The following is a 26,217-nucleotide window of genomic DNA, read 5'->3' as shown; positions in this document are numbered from 1 at the left end:
TGCTCTACCAGGCAGGAGGTGGGGTAAGCAGACTACCGGCCCTGTTGTACCAGGCAGGAGGTGGGGTAAGCAGACTACCGGCCCTGCTGTACCAGGCAGGAGGTGGGGTAAGCAGACTACCGGCCCTGCTGTACCAGGCAGGAGGTGGGGTAAGCAGACTACCGGTGGTGGATGCAGGATGATGTCACATGGCTTGGACGGACGTCACAACCAAAAGAGCACTCCGAGTCCACCGTCTGCTTAATGTCTCCCCATCAGTCGGATCCTGCTGAGTCTTAGTCAGGGTCCTTGGATTATGCAAATGTATTGGTCTATTCCGTTGCAACACGAGGATCGCCAGTTCAAATCCCCGTGTTACCTCCGGCTCGGTGTGGGTATGTGTCCTGGTCGCTACGCTAGCACCTCCTCTGGTCGATCGGAGCGCTTGTTCGGAGGGGGGGGGACTGGGGGGGTAGCGTGATCCTCCCACGCGCTACATCCCCCCGGTGAAACTCCTCACCGTCAGGTGAAAGGAGGCGGAGGCATGTGGTAATCTGCAGCCCTCCCTGGGATCGGCAGAGGGGGTGCGGCAGCGACCGGGACGGCTCGGAAAAGTGGGGTAATTGGGGAGAAAATGGGGGGGGAAATCCCCCCAAAAAGAAAAAAAATTGGTTTCTTCGTCAGAAGGGGGGGGGGGTGAAGGGAAGACATCCCTTTTGGATTTTTGTCGTTTTTCCATCCGAGAGACGGTATTTTGGGTTGAGACATTGCATCGTCATGACGACAAAACAAGATTTGCGGAACATCATACCGACTCCTCGCTGTTATAGATCACCGTAAATGTGATTACGCGTTTCCCCCTTTGCTCGGGCGGGAAGAAAACAGCTCGCGGAGGCGGGGGGCTTATCTGGTAATTCACAACAGGTTTCTGAAATGTACAGTTTGTACAGTGAATTATGCACTTTCTGTCTTTTCCGTGCCGCTCTCTTTCTCTTTCCCCTTCTCTTTGCCTCTCACACACACATGCCTGCTAACCTTGCCCGTCATCTAAAAAAACCCATGATCTCACTACTTTAACGCTCGCTGAACGATGGAGCCCAACACACTTCTCCATCCTCAGAATCCGTTGCGGCCCATGGGCTCTGTGAACTCGTTCCGAGGCCGAGAGCTCTTGGGTTTCTCAGGGGGTGCCTTGGTGTCCACCCACGCGCCTTTCTTGGCATCGCCATTGAAAGAAATAGGGTCAATAAATGTACGTGCTCTAACTTGTGGCATGTTTGTCCCGTACTTACACAATTTATCTGTGTTAGACTCGAAGGGTACGTCTCTGGTGAGAGCAGGTGGTCTGTGGGCAGTACTTTCCTTTACGTGAGTGAGTGAGTGAGTGAGTGAGTGAGTGAGTGAGTGAGTGAATTAATGAGTGAGTGAGTGACCAAGTGAGTGAGTGAGTGGGTGAGTGATCAAGTGACCGAGTGAGTGACTGAGTGGGTGAGTGACTGAGTGAGTGATCAAGTGACCGAGTGAGTGACTGAGTGAGTGATCAAGTGACCTGAGTATATGACCAAGTGAGTGAGTGAGTGAGTGACAGAGTGAGTGATCAAGTGACTGAGTGAGTCAGTGAGTGACAGAGTAAGTGAATGAATGAGTGAGTGACAGAGTGAGTGAATGAGTGACCAGGTGAGTGGGTGAGTGACTGAATGACTGAGTGAGTGAGCGACCGACCAAGTGAGTGAGTGAATGACTTAGTGAGTGAGGGACTGAGTGAATGACCTAGTGACTGAGTGAGCGAGCAAGCGACCGAGTGAGTGAGTGAATAACTTAGTGACTGAGGGAGTGAGTGAGTGACTGAGTGAGTGAGCGACCGAGTGAGTGACTGAATGAGCGACCGAGTGAGTGAGTATGCCTACGTGAATTGAGTTGCATAAGAGACTGTTAATTACTGTTACGATGTCAACCTCGGTGCTTATATAAGCGAGCACTCTGTCCTTACGCCAAGCTGTAAGGCTGTGGGTGGAGGGCTCTGGGTGGAAGGCTGTGGGTGGAGGGCTGTGGTTGGCAGGTGTATCACTTCACCATCTCCCAAACCATAAACGGCGTTCTGTTGTAGAAACCAAACCCAGACCGTCTTGTACTCTCAACCTTCATTCCAAAGGTGACTCCTGATTGCACATGCTAGCTAATGGCGTACACGGCGAGCGCCGCACAAATGAAGGAAGGTGGACGGCGACTTCTCACGTACGCTGGTTAACCTTCGGTGTGCACGTGTTTGTGTTTTTCAGTTGGCGGGAAGGCCGCTGACCCGGCTGGTGGCAGTGCAACCCCCAAGATGTCTCGATTCAAGGTAGGATATGTTATGTTGGCCACCAATTTTTTAGTTTTTATGTGCACACAAGTGTGACTCTTGCATAAGTGTGCGTCGACCTTTGGTTCGCTGTGTGTACGCGCGTTCAAGGATCCGTACGTATAACCGCACACATCACCAAACATTGAACCGCCCCCCCCTCCCTTTTCTCCCCAATTGTTCTTGGCCAATTACCCCACTCTTACCTCACCGTCCCGGTTGCTGCTCCACCCCTTCTGCTGATCCGGGGAGGGCTGCAGACTACCACATGCCTCCTCCCATACATGTGGAGTCACCAGGCGCCTTTTTGTCCCCTGACAGTGAGGCGTTTCGCCAGGGGGACGTAGCATGTGGGAGGATCACGCTATCCCCCCCCCCCCTCCGAACAGGTGCCGCGACCGACCAGAGGAGGCGCTAGTGCAGCAACCAGGACACATACCCACATCCGGCTTCCCACCCACAGACACGGCCAATTGTGTCTGTAGGGACGCCCCACCAAGCCGGAGGCAACACGGAGGATTCGAACCGGCGATCCCCGTGTTGGTAGGCAACGGAATAGACCGCTACGCCACCCGGACGCCCCGAACCGTTTCTGATTGCGCTTCAAAGTTGCACCCAAATTCCAAAGTGATGATCTGGTGACAGTAGGGATGAACTCCGCGTCGGTAAATCTGCCCCGTCTGCGTCTTTAGACACGCCACTTTTCGAATCGACACATCTGCATCTGCCTCGCTCCTCCGCCACTCCCCCGGCGGTTTCCAGCCCTGCCGCTGCGCTCCTCCGTCCCTCCTCCTCTAGCAAGATTACTCCATCTAGAACAGATTGAGCTGTTCCACAGAGCGTTGCACTACCCTGCACCTGGATGTGTGCACGTGCAAACACAGAGCGTCCTTCGAGGGTTTGCACCGCAGTGGAAAATCCAGCCTAGAACGCTGGAGGACTCGTCCAGGACACCAGTTTAAGGATATTACTCCCCAAAGTGTCCCTGCTCTCTCTCTCTCTCTCTCTCTCTCTCTCTCTCTCTCTCTCTCTCTCTCTCTCTCTCTCTCTCTCTCTCTCTCTCTCTCTCTCTCTCTCGCTCTGTCACACATACTTGTGTGTGTGTGTGTCTTTCCCAGGCCGTGGTCGGGTTTCATTGCAGCAGATGTAAATGGCTGTTTGTAGCCCTGCTAACTTGGCCTTTATGGACCAGGAGCCGTGCCAAGACTTGGCCAAGTGAACCCAGATGGCAGCAAGGCGCTCCAGCCAAAACCTGCTGGGAAAACTGGCTCCCACAAAGAGCCTATCACTCCGTCAGTGTTCTTTCTCTCTTTGCCTCTTTCCTTCTCTTTAGTGTAATTAAGAAGGATGTGCCAGTAAAGGATTGGTCAAAGGTCTCTTTTTCTTTGTCTTTCTGTCTTTCTGTCTGTCTTTGTCTTTCTGTCTTTCTATTTGTCTTTCTGTCTGTTTTTGTCTTTCTGTCTTTGTATTTGTCTTTCTGTCTTTGTATTTGTCTTTCTGTCTGTCTTTGTCTTTGTTTTTCTATTTGTCCTTGTGTTTCTGTCTTTCGTTTTGTCTTTCTGTCCATCTTTCTTTCTTTTTCTTTCTTTCTCTTTCTGTCTGTCTTTGTCTTTCTTTCTTTCTTGCTTTGTCTTTTTTGTCTCTGTCTGTCTTTGTCTTTTCGTCTCTTTCTTTCCTGCTTTGTATTTTTTGTCTGTCTGTCTTTGTCTTTCTTTGTTTTTGTCTTTTTGTCTTTGTCTATTGGTCTTTCTGTCTGTGTTTCTATTTGTCTTTCTCTTTGTATTTCTTTGTCTTTCTGTTTTTCTATTTGTCTTTCTGTCTTTCTTTTTCTTTCTTCCTGTCTTTCTGTCTGTCTTTGTCTTTTTGTCTCTTTCTTTCCTGCTTTGTCTTTTTTGTCTGTCTGTCTGTCTTTCTTTGTTTTTGTCTTTATGTCTTTGTCTATTTGTCTTTCTGTCTGTGTTTCTCTTTGTATTTCTTTGTCTTTCTTTTTGTCTTTGTCTTTCTGGTTTTCTATTTGTCTTTCTGTCTTTGTATTTCATTCTGTCTTTCTGTCTGTCTTTGTCTTTGTTTTTCTATTTGTCCTTGTGTTTCTGTCTTTCGTTTTGTCTTTCTGTCCATCTTTCTTTCTTTTTCTTTCTTTCTCTTTCTGTCCGTCTTTGTCTTTTTGTCTTTCTTTCTTTCTTGCTTTGTCTTTTTTGTCTCTGTCTGTCTTTGTCTTTCTTTGTTTTTGTCTTTTTGTCTTTGCCTATTTGTCTTTCTGTCTGTGTTTCTCTTTGTATTTCTCTTTGTATTTCTTTGTCTTTCTGTTTTTCTATTTGTCTTTCTGTCTTTCTTTTTCTTTTTGTCTCTTTCTTTCCTGCTTTGTCTTTTTTGTCTGTCTGTCTTTGTCTTTCTTTGTTTTTGTCTTTCTATTTGTCTTTCCGTCTGTCTTCATCTTTCTGTCTTTCTATTTGTCTTTCTGTCGTTCTTTCCATCTTTGTCTTTCTGTCTGTCTTTGTCTTTCTCTCTTTCTATTTGTCTTTCTGTCTGTCTTCGTCTTTCTGTCTTTCTATTTGTCTTTCTGTCGTTCTTTCCATCTTTGTCTTTCTGTCTGTCTTTGTCTTTCTCTCTTTCTATTTGTCTTTCCGTCTGTCTTCGTCTTTCTGTCTATTTGTCTTTCTGTCGTTCTTTGCGTCTTTCTGTCTTTCTGTCGTTCTTTCCGTCTCTCCGCTCTGGTCATTCACGGTCTCCCTACTGAGAAGAGAAAAGGTAACCTGGGGATGAGAAGTGATCGTCCTCATGTGTGTTTGGCACTCGGCGGTGTCTCCTCCGTAGCGTGCTGTATAGTGAGCCGGTGAGTCAGCCTCTCCAGAGGACACCAGTAGTGGTGAGATCAGCACCTCGCACTTAAAGGGAAACACAGGCCCAAGTGTGCACTTTTCAGTCCTGATGGGGTTGTGTCGAGATACCACAAAGTCAAATAAAGTCAGTCTCAATATCCTGAACAAGAAAATGATCCAACGTCTTAGAAACCTGGCTTTTCCATTGACTGGAGTGTATAGTCTTGGAAAAACACACACACACACACACACACACACACACAGACTCACACAGACTCACAAGAAAGCGTATTAATCAACTTTAAAGGTACAACCTGTAATGGCGTGCACTGTGAAGAGTGCTGTGACGATACGAACTTTCTACTGACAACGAGGAGTATGGTGTCACACCCTCGGCTCAACTCTGTGTGTTTCTTTCAGAAATGGAGGCTGTAGGGGCGGCTTCCCACCCGCAGACACGGCCAATTGTGTCTGTAGGGACGCCCGACCAAGCCGGAGGTAACACGGAGGATTTGAACCGGCGATCCCCGTGTCGGTAGGCAACGGACAGCGTGGCGGTCTCTCCCGTTGCCTCCAAGCACGGTGATCTCCACATCGAATCCCCGCGTTACCTCCGGCTCGGTCGGGCGTCCCCTAGAGACACAACAGGCCGTGTCTGCGGGTGGGAAGCCGGATGTGGGTATGTGTCCTGGTCGCTGCACTAGCGCCTCCTCTGGTCAGTCGGGGCGCCTGTTCAGGAGGGAGGGGGAACTGGGGGGAATAGCGTGATCCTCCCATGCGCTTTTCCCCCGGTGAAACTCCTCACTGTCAGGTGAAAAGAAGTGGCTGGCGACTCCATGTGTATGGGAGGAGACGTGGTAGTCTGCAGCCCTCCCCGGATCAGCAGAGGGGGTGGAGCAGCGACTGGGACGGCTCAGAAGAGTGGGGTAATTGGCTGGATACAATTAGGGAGAAAAAAGGGGGGGGAAATCCCCCCCCCCCAAAAAAAGAAAAAAAGAAATGGAGACTGAGAGCTTCAGACGGAATGGAAAGCGGGGCAGCATCAGCTGGACTCATTCACCAGTAATATGGCGAACACGTGTGCGAAGTCTGACCAAAACAATAGCAGTCATGGGGCGGACAGCCACTCTGCGTCAGTTGCCATCTGTATTTTTAATTCTTTCATGTCAGTCTTTTTTTAAAGAAAATTTAGCGATGAAAAAAAAAAAGGTTGAGGGACAGAGTCCTCGTTTCCTGGTCTTTGCTAGCGTCTCAGCTGGAGGTCCGGTCGTCTCCGCCGGACTTCTCCCGGCAGCTGTGCGGAGCGTTGGTTCACAGAGCGCCTTCTCAAACAGCTGCACGGCTCATGTGCAGAGCTCTGTACGGTTTGGGGAAAGGGATCGAAACTTGGTTAAATCCCCAACCCACATTTAAGACAACTGGTCGCACAATGTTATTATTTTGCAAACGGTTTGTGGTCATGAAGTGTAATCCTGGGCTGCAGAGTGTCTAGTTTCATGCCCGGTTGTGTCTAAGATTGTGTCTGGTTTCGGGGTGTAGACATGGATTCGGGTTTTGAAGTGGGGAATGTGTAAGGAGCTGCTGTTGGCTGAGAGAGAGAGAGGACAGCTTCTGGCTCACCCATTTTGTACCTGGATTTTGTGACTACGGCGTTGACACAATTTGTTCTTTCACCCCTTTCCTCTCGTACTATTTTCAACATCCTCCTCTATCTCCCCCAAACCTTTCCCACAGAGATTGCACAACATTTACTATGTGGAGTCTGCTCTCCCCCCCCCCTTTTTTTTTTTTTTTTTTTTTTGGAGTTTTTGCCCTTTTTTCTCCCCAGTTGTGCTCGGCCAATTACCCTATTTTTCGAGCCGGCCCAGTCACTGCTCCACCCCCTCTGCCGATCCGGGCAGGGCTGCAGACTACCACATGCCTCCTCCGATACACGTGGAGTCGCCAGCTGCTTCTTTTCACCTGATAGTGAGGAGTTTCACCGGGGGGACGTAGCGCAGTTCCCCCTCCCCCTCCGAACAGGCGCCCCGACAGACCAGAGGAGGCGTTAGTGCGACGACCAGGACGCATACCCGCATCTGGCTTCCCACCCGCAGACATGGCCGGTTGTGTCTGTAGGGACGCCCGACTAAGCCGGAGGTAACACGGAGATTCGAACCGGCGGCTCTCGTGTTGGTAGGCAACGGAATAGACCGACACGCTACCCGGACACCCCGAGTCTACTCTCTTTCAATGCCTTTCCACTTCTTTAGTAGCTGAAATGATCTAAACCCTTGTAAAGTAAGCTTTTGTTGGGCGTCCGAGTAGAGTAGCAGTCTATTCCGTTGTCTACCAACATGGGGATCTCCGGTTCGAATCCCCGTGTTACCTCCGGCTTGGTCGGGCGTCCCCACAGACACAATTGGCCGTGTCTGCGGGTGGGAAGCCGGATGTGGGTATGTGTCCTGGTTGCTGCACTAGCGCCTCCTCTGGTCAGTTGGGGCGCCTGTTCGGGGAGGGGGGAACTGGGGTGAATAGCGTGATCCTCCTACATGCTACGTCCCCCTGGTGAAACTCCTCACTGTCAGGTGAAAAGAAGCGGCTGGCGACTCCACATGTATGGGAGGAGGCATGTGGTAGTCTGCAGCCCTCCCCGGATCGGCAGAGGGGGTGGAGCAGCGACCGGGACGGCTCGGATGAGTGGGGTAATTGGCCAGATCCAACTGGGGAGAGAAAAGGTGTGAAACCCCCCCCCCCCAAAAAAAAGAGAAAAGAATACCACAGGAGCGCATTGTGTGTGAACTGCCTTGCTGAAGGGCATCACATTGGGCAGTGATGGAGATATCCGTTCGTTATCCTCGCCCCGCTTTTCACGGCTGGTTTGGGTCCTTTCACGACCCAGCTTGTCTAACCTGCAGGCTACGGCCGCCGCTATCTCTCTGCCCCCCGCAGGATTCGGAGTCAGAGGAGGTAAGCAGCAATTACCGTGCAAGGGACAACGCCCACCTCCAGCCAACTGCTAGCGAGGCGGATACAGCCTTGGGCAGGTAGGTGAGCTGTCTTGTCATTATCATTAGCGGAATGCAATCACAACCGGAATCGCTCGTAACCGAGTTTCGCCGGAGAGCGGAGTAGTCGCGTTACTCGGTTATGTGAGCCGCAATTACATTTGCGGGACGCGATATCGCCGAATGATGTTATTCTCCCCGTAGATCATGCAGCACGGTTAGGTACGCGCATGGTGGAGCCATTAACGGCATTACGAGTCTGGATCCAGCTGGATGTTTCGCCAGTCATGCAATGAGTTTTATTGACTACGGTGCACTGCATATGGCACAATACAAGCGAGTCGAGTCAATTTTATTTGTATAGCCCAATATCACAAATTACAAGCGCGGGGCTTAAAATTATATTGGGCTTTGAACGAAACACAAGTGCGTACGAAAGGGGCTGGCTACTGGGTAAATGGAAGCAAGCGGGTGATTAAAAGGCCAAATCAAAAGCACATTGATGATGATGTAAACCTGTGCAGAGATAAACCTGCAGCAGAGCCCGCCACTGCTGCACAATTACACACACAATTCACGAGCGCAAAGTAAGGTAGCAGCCGTAGAGATGCAAATCAGATTGAAGTCAGTTGTTGTAGCTATGGGAGCCAGGCCGTCTTTAACCTTTTACCCAATCTGGACTGAAAAACAGTCTGCAAGTCTGCGTGGGACCTGCATGTGTCGAGTTTAATGACGTTTATCCGCCATATTATCTCCCGTGGCATCACCGTGCCATGGTGTCATGTGTGAGCGATTGATGCGAGGCACAATTGTTGTGTGTGTAGGGGTGTTGTTTGACTGAATGTGAGTTTGCCTTTTTGTGTGCCTCCCGGAAAGCATGCCAACCCCTGCCCACCCTTAGTCCTTCTGTGGAATTTTAATTCATCGGCAAACCACAGGCTCTCCGATTTCATCATGAGTCAGGAGGCGGACAAGATATGTCCCGATCTCTGCAACCAAACACGTTGTGTCATTATCAGTATGTCTGTGTAATTATCAGTGATTTAATGCCACATCACGCCAACCCCTGATGCTTTCTGTTTCTCTTCAAGACCTGAGTAGAGTTGTGTAGAACGTTATCTTGGTGACTGATCAGTGTATAACCAGATAATGTTTATTATTGTTCATTACATTCATTATCAGCCAATCCCAGAAGGTTGAACTAGTCCATGTGGACACAATGTTTATTGACAGAAACGTTTCGTCAGTCATCTAAGTCGGTGTTTCTCAACCCAGTCCTCAAGGAACCCCTATCCTGCAGATTTTCATTGTAACCCCGCATAGGTAGCCCTGTTTGTACTTACTCAACCAATCATCTCATAGCACTTAATTATGCAAGGTGTGTGAAATCTGACATAATTCATTGCTGATTGGTTGAATAACTACAAACGGGTACCTATTCATAGTTGCAAAGAAAATCTGCAGGATAGGGGGTCCTTGAGGACTGGGTTGGGAAACACTGATCTAAGTGACCTCTGCAGTCTCAACTTACTGCAGGTGTCCCCACCCTTATAAACGATACAGTGGCACAACGACCCAAACCAACGACCAGTTGCATATGCAAATATGGGCGTGACCATGAACTAGAACAACCAAGGTGGTCATTTTGACCGTTACAGATTTTCAAAGTACAGACTTGCCGCTCCCTGAATGCTCTTAAAATTGTATATATTTGCGTGAAAATTAGTTTTAGATCAATTGCACACAAAAAAGTTATCATAAGATCTACCTAAAACAACCATGAGTGGTCAAAATGACGGCGCATAATTTGCGCGTCATCGTGTGCGTCATGTCACTATTTATGACGTGTGTTGGTGGTGTCATTTCCTTCGTGAAGTTCGTTGCTCTGTCCTAGAAACACACTAGCAGAGAAACAGTCTGAACTTGATTTGTGATTATGTCCAAAATGTCTGGTTACAGACACACCATGGCTACCACCGAGGTGCTGCAGTATTTACAGGCGCTGGACAGCGGCCATTTCAAATTGTTTGAAAAATAGTATTAAAGATGTTAAAATGTTAATTTTGGTGTCAGTTAGTTTCATAATAGACATACTAACATATGTAATGCATTAATATCTCCATTGGGTATTTATCTTGACAGAATATAGAGTTTAAATACCACAGGTCATTTCGACCGCCCATGGTCATTCTAGGTAGGAGTGAAATGCCAGTCGCTCTAGAGTTACAATAGCCATGTGTACATAAATCCTCTGTGAATGGTACACATGGCCACACTAGTTAATGGTCACAGCAGTTTGCATATGAAACTGGTAATTGGTTTGGGTCGTTATGCTACTGTATTGTTTATATGGGTGGAGATTATAGCACTGTATTGTTTATATGGGTGGGGATTATAGCACTGTAGTGTTTATAAGTGTGGGGATTATAGTACTGTATTGTTTATGAGGGTGGGGATTATAGTATTGTATTGTTTATAAGGGTGGGGATTATAGTACTGTATTGTTTATAAGGGTGGGGATTATAGTACTGTAGTGTTTATAAGTGTGGGGATTATAGTACTGTAGTGTTTATAAATGTGGGGATTATAGTACTGTATTGTTTGTAAGGGTGGGGATTACAGTACTGTATTGTTTATAAGGATGGGGATTACAGTACTGTATTGTTTATAAGGGTGGGGATTATAGTACTGTAGTGTTTATAAGGGTGGATATTATAGTACTGTAGTGTTTATAAGGGTGGGCATTATGGCACTGTAGTGTTTATAAGGGTGGGGATTATAGTACTGTAGTGTTTATAAGGGTGGGGATTATAGCACTGTAGTGTTTATAAGGGTGGGGATTCTAGTATAGTACTGTAGTGTTTATAAGGGTGGGGATTATGGCACTGTATTGTTTATACTGGTGGGGATACCTGCAGTCAGTTTACACTGAAGAGGTCCTTTAGATGAGTGATGGAACGTTTCTCTCAATAAACAGTGTCCAGATGAACTGATTCTTCTCTCCATCATATGTGACGTTGAATTGTGCTCACATCTAATCTCCGGTAAATTCTTCATCTTCCCCTCTCTCTTTTCTGTCATTTTCTATCCATTTTGTAGCGTTTTTAAGAGCTCTACAAGAAAGGAGACAAAGGAGGACGAAACCATAGGCGAGCCATCATGGAAGGAGCGTGAACATGCTGCCGCTGAGGAAGAGAAGGTCAGATTGTGGTTTGATAAGACTGTTGATGTTTTCAAAAGGGTTTCATACCAAAGACCTAGAACCTGTAAAAGGGAACACCTATAAAACCCATAAAACTTAAAGTAGTTGCGTGATAGTCATTGGTCAGAGAGTCCAAAACAAACTTTACGGCTTCTGAAAAAAGTGTTCTTGTTTGAATCTTAAGGGAAAATTCCTCACCACGAGGCATTGCTTTACAAAGGTGAGTTACGGGGCAGTGAAACAGGAGCATCACAGGGTTCAACAATTCCAATTCAAACCCCTTATCTAAACTACATTTGGAAGCGAAAACAAAAGTGCAAGTTAAAAGTTGCTGCACAAAAATTTTGGTATTATCAATGGTCGATCACATTGCTGCACTACTTCCTGGTTCACCTTGCAGGAATGTGCAGCCCATACTTGCGTAGGAGTACCCATAGATGAACTATCTGGCCAGCACAACAGAGAAGTCATGCATAATGGACAGTCATACACACTGCCTAGCTGAGATGGCAGGGTTTCTGTTGTTGTTGAGAGAACAGCTAAGATGCTGCTGTAGAGCTCTGTTTAGGGGTGGTCCCATATCATCTCATCTCATCTCATCATCAGCTGCTTCTCCGGGGTCGGGTCGCGGTGTCAGCAAGCTAAGTAGGGCCCTCCAGACGTCCCTCTCCCCAGCAACACCCTCCAGCTCCTTCTGGGGGATCCCAAGGCATTCCCAAGCCAGATTGGACATGTAGTCCCTCCAGCGAGTTCTGGGTCTACCCCGGGGTCTCCACCCAGTTGGACGTGCCTGGAAAACCTCCAAAGGAAGGCGTCCAGGAGGCATCCTAATTAGATGCCTGAACCTCCTTGACTGGCTCCTTTCGATGCGAAGGAGCAGCGGCTCTAGTCCGAGCTCCCTCCGGATGTCCGAGGTCCTCACCCTATCTCCAAGGCTGAGCCCAGACACCCTATGGAGGAAACTCATTTCAGCCGCTTGTATCCATGATCCCACCCTTTTGGTCACTATCCAAAGCTCATGACCATAGGTGAGGGTTGGAACAAAGATTGACTGGTCCCATATCCAAAATCTCCAAAATGAAGCTAGAGAGTAAAATTATATCATAACAAATACCCGTGAAAGCGCCCATTTGGAGGTTTTCCAGACACATCCAACTGGGAGGAGACCCCGGGGGTAGACCCAGAACTCCCTGGAGGGACTACATGTCCAATCTGGCCTGGGAACGCCTTGGGATCCCCCAGGAGGAGCTGGAGGGTGTTGCTGGGGAGAGAGACATCTGGAGTGCCCTACTTAGCTTGCTGACACCGCGACCCGACCCCGGTGAAGCGGCTGATGATGAGATGAGATGATGCCCATGAAAGTACAAACTATGAAAATATGACCTAAGTTGTAAAAAAAAAAAAAAATCTGAAAGTTCTCTGATCATCTCGATTTCTGAGGTATACCCCAGTTTAGGAAACTTTCCCAATAAAAATGTGAGTCAGAGAGAGAGAGCGAGAGAGAGAGACCAATATAAATGGTATTTTACCAGTGCTGCTTTTGTTGAAATCATAACTCGACTGTCTGGGTCTCATGGGTATGTCCTTGGAAAAATCATAAAGTTGACAGCTGCAGTCCTGCAGTTCTGAAGCATTTTACAACATGTGGTCAATTCTCAGACTCTTACTCATGTTAACATTCCCCATGGGTGTGTAGATGTGTTATTAATGTGTAGTTACAGTGCACATTTTAAATTGCATATATATATATATAACATTCTCTCTTGTCAACATTCATTCACTAATTATAGCGTTAACCCTCAAAATAAAGAGCTCGGCCTTTAAGCGGGAAAAATCACTGCAATGAGGAAAAATGTCCTCATTGTCCATAACAGTTATCATTGATTGCACTCAAACTGAACCCCACATGTGTAGTAATGCAAACACACACACATCACACAGTCTCTCTCTCTCTCTCTCTCACACATGCACACACACTTAAAGGTCGCACACATTTTTGGCATTGCTCTGGTGTTTGTCAGCACGGCGGACCACCTGGACTTCGCATCACTTTCTTTCCCTCGGAGCTGAACTTGCTATCCTCTCATCTCCACATTCTCTCCGTGCACTCTGCCCAGTAACCTCTGACCTCTCAGTGGGGTCTTTCTTGCAGGTCCAAGTTGTCTAAGTGACAGTACCCTCTTGACGAGGTGTATGTCTGGCTTGGATCAACACATGTCCAGTTACTTTTCACCAACGCACACTGTTTTATCCATTAACGCAGTCTGTGTTGACACGTATTGACAGATTCCATTCCACAAATCCTCGGGATCCAATTTTGCTAAAGGATATTTGTGAGAAATCATCACACTTTTACTTCATAAACCAAAATTATTCAGCTCTCAGATATGTCAGCATCTAATTGGCGAACGCATTCAGAAAACTAATTATAACCAGGATGACGGCTCATAGGGAGGGTCTACTTTTGTGTACCTTTGGTGAGTAGGGTGTTGTCGTCTGCCAGCGTGTACTTTGTAATTTTAATGCAAACGGACACAACATGTGTTTTAGTGAAGTTTGTTGTCTTGAGCCAGACACACACTAACAGATAACAGAATACTGCTCTAGTTCAGCTCTGCTCTATCTTCACCCTCTCTCTCGCTCTCTCTCTCGGTGTAGCCCTGCTGCAAAGGGGAATAGAAAATGACTGCTGTGTATAGCATGCAGCCCCTGTGGCTCTGGGACAAATGGGAAGAGGATCTAAACAGGATGTGGAAACTATAGATGAGTTGTGTTAAAATAAATGGGCCCCCTCATAAAGCAAATTACTGTATATATTAGTAAAGCCATAAACTGAAAAGCAGCTGAATACACATCCCTGTCCTCTAAAGAAGTTGGATTAGAAACTTTACAGTCTCAGCCAAACATTAAATGAGTGCTCGAACAAGTGGGGTGGCTGGTGGTCTTCACATAACTGCTCGATGATCAAAAACTGATTGTTTAATTAACAAAAACTTCACATTTTCTCACTCTCCTGTAGGATTTTAGCCATCTCTCTGACACAACGCCCGCCCTCACCAAGGACAGAGACTCCTCTCCCCCTGCCTCCCCTCCCAGACGGCCTGCCTTGCTGCAGCGCCAGGACTCGGGGCCCAGCAGCATTAAGGGAATCCTAAAGAAAAGCCGCTCCACAAGCCTGGAGTCGGACCACAGTGAGGGGACGACGCCGGAAAGCCACCTAGTGAGACAGACCAGTGTCAAGCTCAGCCACCCCCAAAGTGAGGAGGAGGAAGAGGAAGTCGAGGAGGAGGAAGACGATGCTGAGGAAAAAGATGATGAGGAAGATACACTAATCAAGGAAAGCACCGATGAATGGAGCCTCGGCGTTCATAGAGACCAGACGGAGGAGGGCAGCAGCAGTAGTGGAGGGAGTTTGGAGGAGGTGCGCAGCCCCTCGCCCGACGAGAGCCCGGAGGAGACACCATCGCTGGAGAAGACCCCCTCAGTGTCAGAAGATGGGGATGAGCTGGAGAGCAGCCTGGATGGGAGCCTGAGCTCCCCACTCAAACAGAGGTCAGGGGAACATATACTGTACATACATATACCAGCAGCACACTCACAAAGGGGTCGCAGACTAGCTTTGGGCACCCCCCCCCCCTCTGGATTGAAAAATAAATTTTGAGTAGTCTAACATTAAGATCAAATCGAAACTCCTCAAACTGCCTTTCTAAGGAAAAAGTAGAAAATCTCCAATAGGTCATGTAAATAGTAGATTAAGTATAAAAGGATACTTGAAGATAAAATCCGCAGCAATTGTCCATTAAGAAATCATTTGTTTATCCATCTGGACCAGGTAGCTGGGTTACATTAGTGCTGGGCGATATGGAAAACGACATAGTCATGATAATCACAGGGAATTTTATACAGAATTGGTCTATATCACACTATCTGCTTGCAAAAATAGCTTAAGGATTCTACTGAGGTTCATCACATTGAACTATTTGGCAATTTAAAGTATAATATTGTAGCGACTACGGATGACTAGACGTGCTAACCTTCGGCTAACGGGTCGGACCCTTTAGCTGACTGGTTAGCGCAGTCGCCCGTGGCGCGTGTGACCTGGGTTCCCGTCCCGGCTGAATTCACTACATTGGTGTCAGAAGTGGGATGGTGAGACCGTGAGGCCATCGGAAGCATGTGCACCCTGAGGCGCGAGGGAGCTGGTAGGCTGAAGCACAGGGACGCGCTTCCCAAAGGAGGGGGGGGGGGTAGTGTAACAACCACAGATGACTAGACTCGCTAGCCCGTTGGCTAACAGGTCGGACCCTTTAGTTGACTGGTTAGCGCAGTCACCCGTGGTGCGGGCGACCTGGGTTCGTGTCCTGGCTGTGGTGGATTCCTGGCTGCCCCCTGAATTCATTGCAATATAAAGCAAAACTAGTTTTCAAATAATACGACCTAAAATATTTCAGACCTCATTTTTTGAAAAATTTTAGGTAATAGATTCTCATTATCATTCATTTAGACAACAAAATTGCACATCGCGATCAATCAATATCCAAAATTTCATCACGATACAATACCATCGAAAGACTCTAAACATTTATTTTGACTGACTGACCAGCCTGATTTCACATAATATTCACTGGCCTCTTCACCATGGTTGGACAAGGTCTTCGTGTACTGTTATCGACATTTTTAGACCAGGTAGGACGAACACTGGTGCAGCAAATACGTACACGTTGGAAAAAAAAACTCCAGAAGGAAAAAAAGATTGAAATATGATGCTGATGTGGCCATGACAACCAATATTACTGTACAACAGTGTTCCCATATTGTTTGATGTAGTTTTTGACTGTTTGCATTGGCTTTGGTAGGAGGATGCCATTTTCACTTGGGCGAGAACTGTTTCCTGCTGAGCTGATAGCATACAAGCAACAGTGGCTACTACATCCTGTTTGTTCTCCTAGTTAATCAGCTGCAACATGTCTATTTCTGTCTGCCTACGATAGGGGCGGCACTGTGGCCCAGTGGTTAGCGCTGTCGCTTGACAGCAAGAAGGTCCTGGGTTCAATCCCTGGGGTTGTCCAACCTTGGGGGGGGGGGTCATCCCAGGTCATCCCAGGTCACCCTCTGTGTGGAGTTTGCATGTTCTCCCCGTGTCTGTGGTGGGTTTTCTCCGGGTGCTCTGGTTTCCCCTGCCATCAAAAAGACATGTAGGTCAGGGTTAGTACTCCTGTCTGCGCCCCCTGACCGAGGCATGGCAAGACGAACTGGAGTTGGTCCCCCGGCTGTTGCACGGCGGCTGCCCCCTGCTGCTAGCTACACAGCTAGGATGGGTTAAATACAGAGAGGAATTTCCACATGGGGATTAATCAAGTATGTAAAAATCAAATCAAATATCAAACTAGATCACAACACTCTCATGCTGGAATATTGATTATCTTTCCATCAGAACCGCCACATAACCGTCACATCTCACATGGGTAAAATAACTTACCAGTGGAAGAAAGTTGTGGATAGCGGATTTAAATGAGCAGGCAACATCACTGCAGACCCATCACACCCTGGTCACAACCTGTTCCAACCCCTTCCCTCTGACAGGCGCTACAGGGCACCGTACCCCAAAACAACCAGATATAAAAACAGTTTCTTTCTGCAGGCTGTCATTCAAATTAACGCTTAACACTGTCGATAAATACAGCCATTTTGTATACACTGTACTGTACATGTTGTATATAATGTACTGTACATTGTACATATACTGGTACACACCGTCATGTCCATCTACCTCAGGCATGTATGTAAGTAACCTGCTAACATCTATTTAAGCATCTCTGATATATTCTCTGCACCGCTGCACCTTACCACCTCTTATTTCTCCTGTATAAGTCAAGTCTTGTGTGTATATCTGAAGATTGTTGTGTTGTAGTGTTGTTATTCCATGTTAAGTACACTGAGAGAGAGAGTCAAATTCCACGTATGTGCAAACCTACATGGCCAATAAACATGATTCTGATCCTGCTTAAAAGGCAGGAAAAAGCCTGCTTTCCCCTGGTGTAACAGAATGAGTGTCTCTGACCCCCCCCCCTTTTTATTTTATTTTTCTAGACTGGTTGAGTTGACCACTTGTGAGGAAGAATGGAAGAGTCGGCTGAAGAAGACCAAACCCACAGAGACGGTCCAGAAGTCCTTGGCTGACCGCTTCAACCAGCTGCAGGACTCTGAGAGCTCCTGGAAGAAGAAGGTTAGGAGTGCTCATAGCGTGGTCTCTGCTCAGTCACACCACATTTTTTTGTTTGTTTTTGGGAAACTGCTGCCAGTTAGCAGCTACTTCCATGCATGTTAACGCTCTCCGATTGTTGTGGGGGAGTGAAAGAGTAATTCCCAGTTGAGGATGAGGGCAGTTGTGGGAAGAGGGACACACACATTTCTTCCTGTGCTGAATCTGCTTGTTTTCCTGAGCAGCTGCCAAGGGGGACGGGTGTAGGGGTGGGAGGTTGAGCCAGTGGGTGGAGGAGAAGGGGGAGGGGGGGTGGATGGGAGTGGCGTTGATGCCAAATGTAGAGATCCAGAATAGAGCCGGTCTTCCAGGGAATGACACGCCTTTGCCCTTAACGCCGTGTACAAAATAACTCCGCCACCAAACTCAGTCTCCGTCCATCTGTTAATAGTGTCCATGAAACTCGAAGGTATGTCCATGATAGACGGTAATACCCAGAACCACAAGTCACGACTGCGGCAACACGCTGCCTCAGCATGTGCCTCTGGGTGTGTGGTCAAAAACTGTTCGCCCTCCGGGCGGAACACCTGACCAGACAAAGACTGGTTCCGATTTATGCAATCGAGCGCTAATTGGCTCCTGCGGTATCTTCACCCTCCTTTCTTCTTCTTCCCCTTTTCTTTCCTGATTCCTGATGCTGGTGTGGAGGCTCACAAGCAGACTCGGTCCAGTCTGCTCTCTCCCTTCTCATTCATTTTTTTTTTAATGTTTCCGGCACATGCATATCTAAATATGTCACCTATAGATAAATTACTCCACTTTTACAGTGTGACCCTATATTTGCACTGGAGTAGAGAGCCCCCATCTCTTTCTCTGCACCTATTCACTACTAGAATATTCCATTTATACTTTATCAGCAGTGAGGAACATTTATTTTTCATTTATTTACATTTATTTATTTTAGTATTTATCTATTTATTTATTTTGTTTATTTGTCATTTATTTATTTGTCATTTATCCATTTTATTATTTATTTAATTATTATTATTTTATTTGTCCTTCATTTATTTCATTTTTTTATTTGTCATTTATTTATTAACATTTATTTGTCATTGCCATTTGAAGTAGCATTTCCCCCAGTCCACAGCAGTGCAACACAAAAACAAAAACGCATATCCAAAAACTACAAGAACACACATATCCAGACTACAAAAACTACAAAACCACAAAAACATATATCCAAAATATCAAAAAAAAAAAAAAAATTTTCACTGTCCAAGAGAGCAAACTTTATTCCTAAAACTAAACTTTGTTCATATATTCCTTTTTAGTAGTATTAAGAAAAGGGGTACATACCCCAGGTTTATGAGATTCTTCTTTTTTGTCCCGTGAAATCACGCTAGCTATTTCTGTGTGGTTTTTGCAAAGCTTGTGCCTGAAATATGGCAGAGATATGGACACATATGATGTAGGTAGGACTGGATGTTTGTTTTTGCATGTTGTCCTTCTGCAAGAGCAGCACACCATCATCTGCATATTCCTGTGGGTGAATAAAGGATGCTAGTGCTATGCTGTAATAATAGTAGAGCCAGTACAGGAACGGAGCAGTTCTGCTGCTATGGGAAAAACCCTGGAAACCCGTGCCATGTGCAAGCCTTACAAAGACCCATAACTCTCACTCAAAACACGCCATGTGTCAGATGATGTCATGTCTATCTATTTGGACCATCGCTTGGCTTGAATATTTAGATCAGGAGGATCATTGTGAGGTTTCTGCTCGAAGCTCGTCCTCCATCCAAACATGACCTCAACCTGGACCAAATATGGTTCGAACTCTGGGGACATTTTCAGAGAGCCAGATTTTTCAGACAAATAAGTCGCACACTGAGAACTGATGTCATATTATATTTCTGCAGTCTGTCCCTTTTCTAATAAATCCACTATAAATCCATAAATTCAGTACAAAAGTTGCATGTAAGGCGCACAAGGGAAGGAAGCCAGAATGACATCCAGAAAGTCTGCGGATTTCTTCCTTAGCTCCAAAATCGACAGCCGTTGCCAGTGAATTGGTCTGCAACCCATTGTGCGACGGAGCCGCTACTGGAGCGCTCTGGGCTTCGTGAGGTCGCAGCACCGAGGAGCACGCGGCTTGGTTTGGCAAACTGATCGGCTTCATGTTGGCACCAGGTAAAGGGCGTCTAACCTGAGCACAGTTGAACAAGGACTGATTTTCTTCTTTCACGATTCAATTCTCCTTGGTAGTATTGTCAGAAATCCACCCCCAGCGAATTCACTTTTTGTCCAGCTCGGGGGTGCCCCCTGCGCCCCCTGGCACCTATTCAAGTAATGAACCCATTACTCACTTGAGAGAAAAGCGGTTGAGTTCCTCACTTGAAAGAAAAACAGGAACTTGTCATTCGGTCTCATGCATTCCCGAGCTGGAACAGATTTTGTTGCCCCTCGGCTTGGTGTTTTTTTTGGGGGGGGGGGGGTATATCACACACCACGGCCACCTTCTCTCACCCGCCCCACATGTTTCCCTTTAAGCCCGCTGAGCTTTTCTTTTCGTGTTTCATTGAAGTGAGGCCTTGTTGTTGGAAATGTAATTGTAAAAATGTGTTTGTGTGCATGTAAGCAGCTGCGTGGAATAAGCCTTCGCTTTGTTTACAAAAAGCCTCGTCAGTCGTTCCGTCTGTAGCGGCACGGAGCTCGTTGATGCTATCAATCAGACTTTATTCATAAAGTATATTTTGTACATAAAAATTCTCTACATGAAAATATGAAAGTGGATCAAAATATACAAAAAAAAAAAATAAGGTGCACGTGGTAGATCTATACGCAACATCACGTATTTGAATTTTCTTTTTCTTTTTCGGGATTTTTTGTCTCCCCCAATTGTATCCGGCCGTTTGCAGACTACCACGCGCCTCCTCCGCTACAGGTGGAGTCGCCAGCCGCTTCTTTTCACCTGACAGTGAGGAGTTTCACCAGGGGGGCGTGGCGCGTGGGAGGATCACGCTATTCCCCCCAGTTCCCCCTCCCCCGTGAACAGGTGCCCCGACCGACCAGAGGAGGCGCTAGTGCAGCGACCAGGACACATACCCATATCCGGCTTCCCACCCATAGGCATGGCCAGTTGTGTCTTCTAGGCACCCGACCGAGCCGGAGGCAACATGAGGATTTGAACCAGCGGTCCCTGTGATGGTAGGCAATGGAATAGACTGCCACGCCACCCGGACGCCCGCAATATTTGGAATTTCGACAAAGTAATACTCATCCATCCATCCATTATCCAAGCCGCTTACCCCCCCCCCCCCCCCCCCAGGGTCGTGGGACGCTGGAGCCTATCCCAGCAGGCACTGGGCGCCAGCTGGGGGAGGTAATTAATAGCAAAAACAAAAAATACTTTCACCTTTTCGGTGTAGTCGGGTTTTAATTAAGGGGCATCACTCTCGTTATTTTCAGAGGCACGTTTTTCCGTCCATCCATTATCCAAACCGCTTATTAGGGAAAAAAAAAACATGTTTTTTTAAATTTTCTTTTGTAAACGTATTTCCACCTCCTGCAGCTTCCTTTAAAACGTGTGGGAGTTGTGTGTCAGTGTTGACTCGCTACAGATCAGACCGGCCCGACATCACCCAGCAAGGCCACACAGCCCAGAAGACTCAAACATCACACGGGATGATGTGTTCTTCGCCAGACTCACACAGAGCAGTGACCTCCTACTATCGTTGCTCTTCACGCTGCCATCACGACTATTAACAAAGAAAGTTCCCCCACCCGTCGTGACTTGTGATTACTTTGAAATAGTTTTGCCGGTGTTTTCATAGGAGCTGTCGAGGGTTGCATGAATAAATAAACGTGGGCAGCGGTGACGCTACCATTATCGGCTAGCTAGTTAAACAGTCCGTTGGCCGTTTAAAGAGACAATTCATGGTATCAGTTGATTCAAAGGTCAAGCATCGAAATGAGTTTACACCCCCCCCCTTTTCTCCCCAATTGTATCCGGCCAATTACCCCACTCTTCCAAGCCGTCCCGGTTGTTGCGCCACCCCCTCTGCCGATCCGGGGAGGGCTGCAGACTACCACACGCCTCCTCCCATACATGTGGAGTCGCCAGCCGCTTCTTTTCACCTGACGGTGAGGAGTTTCACCAGGGGGACGTAGCGCCTGAGAGGATCATGCCGAACAGGTGCCCCGATCAACCAGAGGGGGCGCTAGCCCAACGACTAGGACACACACCCACATCTGGTTTCCCACCTGCAGACACGGCCAGTTGTGTCTGTATGGACGCCCGACCAAGCCGGAGGCAACACGGGGATTCGAACCGCCGATCCCCATGTTGGTAGGCAACAGAATAGACCGCCATACCACTCAAGACGCCCCACACTGGACACGATTTAGAAGTCCACTTTAGTTGTGTAGCCCAATATCACAAATTACAAATTTGCCTCAGGGGGCTTTACAGCAACACCAACATCCTGTCCTGACACCCTCGCATCGAGGGAAGTGGTCTCCACCTTCTCACGAGGCGTGGAAAATCAGCGGAAATAAGTAAAAATATCTTGGAAGAAGATTTTAGGATGGTCACTGGTGGCGTTTGACATTTTGCAGGGTATGAGATACTCTTTAGATGGGGTCATTCTTCTTATGAGCGGGAATGGTTCGTTTTTTGTAATTTATTACTCCTTGTGTTATATTTGCATACCTCTCTATAGTCAACCTGTCAGTCTCCCTCTTTCTGCCATGTGTCTCCCTGTTGTGCTCGGCTCCCATGCCTTCCCTGTCATAGGTTTTAAATGACCCTCGCCGCTTGCTGAAACCCCCTCCTCCCGCTGTGGCAGTTCGGGATGGACATCTAGGCTGCCCTTCTTTCTCTTTCCTGTCAATCCCCCCCCTCTCAACTTTTCCTTTCTTCTTCTTCTCTCGTTCCTCTCCCCCCTCCCGTTTCCCTCCTTTGTTCCCAGTTTCCTCTACCTTCATCTCCAGACTGCATCCCTGTCTTTGAATTTGACATCTGACTTGTCAACCTTTCCCTGGCTCTGCAGGTGAGTGTGTGTCTGTGTGCGCATGCATGTGTCTGTTTGCATGCACCAAGATGGCGTTAATGTGACTATATGGACTTGTCTTTAGCTCCTCTAAGGACACGCTCTTTTCAAACTCAACGTCGCCGCTGATGAGACAGAGCTGTCAGCACCCTCACCCTCACGACAGGATTGTGGCTTGTTGGCCCCCGGCTGGTGGAGATGTTTCTGTGGTTTGGCCAGGGGGATTCTTGCAGAGTACAGTGAGGCAGGGCAGAGAGGAATAGTTTCCTGTTGGGGAAATGCTCACAGCCTGGGTCCCCCCCCCCCCCCGATCCCATCTCATCTCTCTGGGATCCTGTCAGGCCAAGGTATTTCCTCTCTGATTGATTCCAGAGCTGGGCAACGGGTTTGTGGGGCTCAGCTGCGTATGATTGGGTATTGAAAACCGGATCTGATTCGGAATCGGTTTCAAATTTCCAAGAGCCGGGCCTCCATTAGGAAACACGGGTTTTGAGGCCGCTGGTGAAAATCTTGAAAGTGTAGTTTCAGTGATGTATGCAGAAAATGCACCGAGGAGGAAGCAGGCTGTGAAAGTGGGCTACCCTGACGTATTCGTCCACAGGAAACGTGTGCCAACACAGCGTGTGGACGGTCTACAGCACAGCTGACCGCGGCAGATGCTCTTAAGCGTGGCTAAACTTAACTAAGGGTAACGGCGCGCTGCCATTATAGAAGTAACCATCTTTAATGTGGGGATGGAAGGTTGTTGGACTATGGAAAAACATTTATTGTAGCACGATTTTTACCTGAAAGAATGAACCGTTTTCAGCGTGGTTCCTTGATGAAGTCGCCATAACCGGGCTTAGATTACACCGGTACCATTAGCACCGCACACTCGGGTTCAACAACACAGAAACAGCAGGCAGAAAGCTTTTATATAGCAAGATAGGGAATGATATTTATAATTTATATTATAAATATAAATATCATTATTATTTATAATTATATTTGTAATTTATATTTCTCTTTGCTGGGAGTTTACAGAGTGACACGATAATTGCTGCAGGTCATCCTGAGTCCCTAGGAAGGAGGCGAGGGTTTAGGTGTAGTAATTTGAGTGTAACATTATAAGGCAACATCCTGTATTAAAGATACTGTGTTTTTTCATTTGGCTCAAAGCAAAGAAATGACTTTCTAATGAATTTGCATTGACATTATTTTATTTTTTTGCTTTTTATTGGCAGCCAGAGGATTAACAAAACACAATTACAAATACTTCACGCCTGTTTTGACAGTTATATGTCACAACAAAATCAGGTGCTTAAAGAAAGAAACAAGCAAGCAGGAAAAAAACAAAACAAAAAAGAAAACATCCAGGTTAAAAATGGCTTCCATTAGACAGCCATCTCTATTATTTGAGGGGGTCTTTTACTTTTCTTTTACAGTCTCAGAGTTGTACTTTGATCAATTTATCACAAATAAAGAGAAAATGGGTGAATAAACAAATAGATAAATGAAATAATTACATTGGAAATATATAAAAAATTACACATTCTTTTTATACCTGACAGGTCTTCTTAAAAGTGTATATGTGTGTGTGTGTGTGGGGGGGGGGGGTCAAAGAAAACAATAAAATTTCCAGATGAAATTTTATTGGGTTCCTTCCATATTTGCATATTTCTCAGGCGTCAATAATTACTGGTATCAAACAGCACTATGTACAGCACAGAACGACTGGGAGGAATGTTAACGTTCAAATAATACGCATATGTCTTCCATAAAGTCTCGAGTTTGGGGTCTGATAAAGTCAATCCGCCCTGACCATATTCTGGTAAATTTATCTTGGCGTACTCGGAGGGATTATGTCAATTTCTCCATTGTGTATATTATGTTCATCCAGTCCTCAACCGAGGCAGCTTCGGGCTGTAGTCACTTAGGGGTTATGACTCTTTCACATGCAGCCAGTAGAACTGACATAAGGGTTCGATCTCTGCAGTTTATATCTCGTGGGATATTGCATGACTATAGAATATGGAATCTAAAAGGGATGCTGGTTCTGAGTACCTCCTCTAAAGTCTGATGGATGTTCTTCCAGGAAGCGGCCAGGGCAGGACCAAAATATATGATAGTGAGTCACATGGTCGGTCTGGCATTGTCTGCGGCAGTCTGAATTAATAGCTCTGTGTCGCTTCTGCTGAGGGGTAATGAAGAATCGAACCAAACTCTTCCTACAAAAGTCCCTCTAAATAAGGGAACTTGTAGTTTTCCACTGTGTTTGACAGATCCTGTGCCACTCCTCCCCGTAGAAAACCCAATTACTTTCCCCGTCCCATTTCTCTTAAATACACAGTGCCTCTTCTAATCTGAAAAACAGTTGTGTGCCCTGGAAATAGTTTTAGCATTGTATTTGGAGTTATAGGCGGATATAAAAATGTTCATTATTTCATCCTCTGGATTCGCCAAAGTAATATCTTTCATGATTATTCTAAAGTAGTGATGCATTTTTAGGAATATGAAGAAGTCTCGCCATTCAACTTTATGTTGTTCCGCCACAGTCTGGAAACTCTTTATGTATCAGAGTACAGTAAGCCGTACCACCTTTCCTTGCCCATATACTAAATATTTTGTCCCTCAAATTGGGGGGGGGGGGGATCACTATCGAAGGAACATCACTTTAATAGTTTTTGATATTCTCTGTATATTGCACATTTTTTGTTTCCTTCCAAATCTTCATGGACAAGTAGATAAATGGCTTTGCTCTGTCCAAGAGATGTTTGACTTGTGTTTCATCAGAAACAGTTTCTTCAAGTGGGATCCTATCAGTCATTGCCAGCTCTAGCTTCATCCAACTAGCAAAATAACCAGGGTTGCACCACCATATCAGCTTCAGCTGGGCTGGATAATAATACTCCAACAAACATGGACGTCCCATTCCCACGTACTCTTTTCCATCTTCTTACATCTGCCTTTAGTTTGGAGTCCAGAGGTCCAAAATTGATGTTGGATAAGTTTGCCAGGTCTTTGGTAAATATACACCCAACTATTTTATTGAATCAGCATCCCATTTTAGCTGGTATTTTTCAATAATATCCTTAGTGGGTTCGTAATTAAAAGCGAGGACTTGTGTCTTTGATTGTTTATAGCCAAACATGGAGCCATATTCTTCTGGGCAACACACAACTTTGGGTAGGGATGGGGTGAGTTTTTCTAAGTATATCAAAATATCATTTACAAATAATGCCAGCTTTTGCCCCCCCCCAATACCCTTTTGTATTCTGATTCTGATGAATCCATTGACTAAGGGGCTCGATACATATGGTGAACAGGAGAGGAGAGATGGCACATCCTTGTCTGTATCCCCGCTGTAGAGTAAATGGGAGTGCAATGTCCCCATTTATTATATAATGTATGAATCATTTTTTATGAAGTCCTCATGAAATCCAAATGTATATAGAACTTTATATTAACATTTCTGGCTAACTGCATCAAACACCTTTTGGGCATCTAGGCTAATCAGGGCTGATTCTATCTTATTCTATGTGACATGTCGTATGTAATGTTCTTATGTTTTCCTGCATTTGTCTCTGCTTAATAAAACCAGTTTTGTCAAGACGGATAAGATCTGGCAGGCATCTTATAAGCCTCCTCCTCCTGTGAACA

At 46.5% G+C, this 26,217-nt stretch overlaps 1 protein-coding gene across 1 annotated transcript in view; it reads left to right on the top strand.

The window, feature by feature from the left end:
- Positions 1–26,217, top strand: part of svild (supervillin d) — a 70,413-nt gene that overhangs the window by 12,719 nt on the left and 31,477 nt on the right. The window contains exons 4-8 of the mRNA XM_056297097.1: positions 2,259–2,320; positions 8,071–8,165; positions 11,226–11,325; positions 14,348–14,880; positions 17,419–17,554. Of these exons, the coding sequence (XP_056153072.1) occupies positions 2,259–2,320; positions 8,071–8,165; positions 11,226–11,325; positions 14,348–14,880; positions 17,419–17,554 (926 nt within the window). The remainder of the gene's footprint in view (positions 1–2,258; positions 2,321–8,070; positions 8,166–11,225; positions 11,326–14,347; positions 14,881–17,418; positions 17,555–26,217) is intronic.

This window comes from Lampris incognitus, chromosome 17 (assembly GCF_029633865.1).
Source record: "Lampris incognitus isolate fLamInc1 chromosome 17, fLamInc1.hap2, whole genome shotgun sequence".
Lineage (NCBI taxonomy): Eukaryota > Metazoa > Chordata > Actinopteri > Lampriformes > Lampridae > Lampris > Lampris incognitus.
This window is presented reverse-complemented; position numbering and strand designations above follow the sequence as displayed.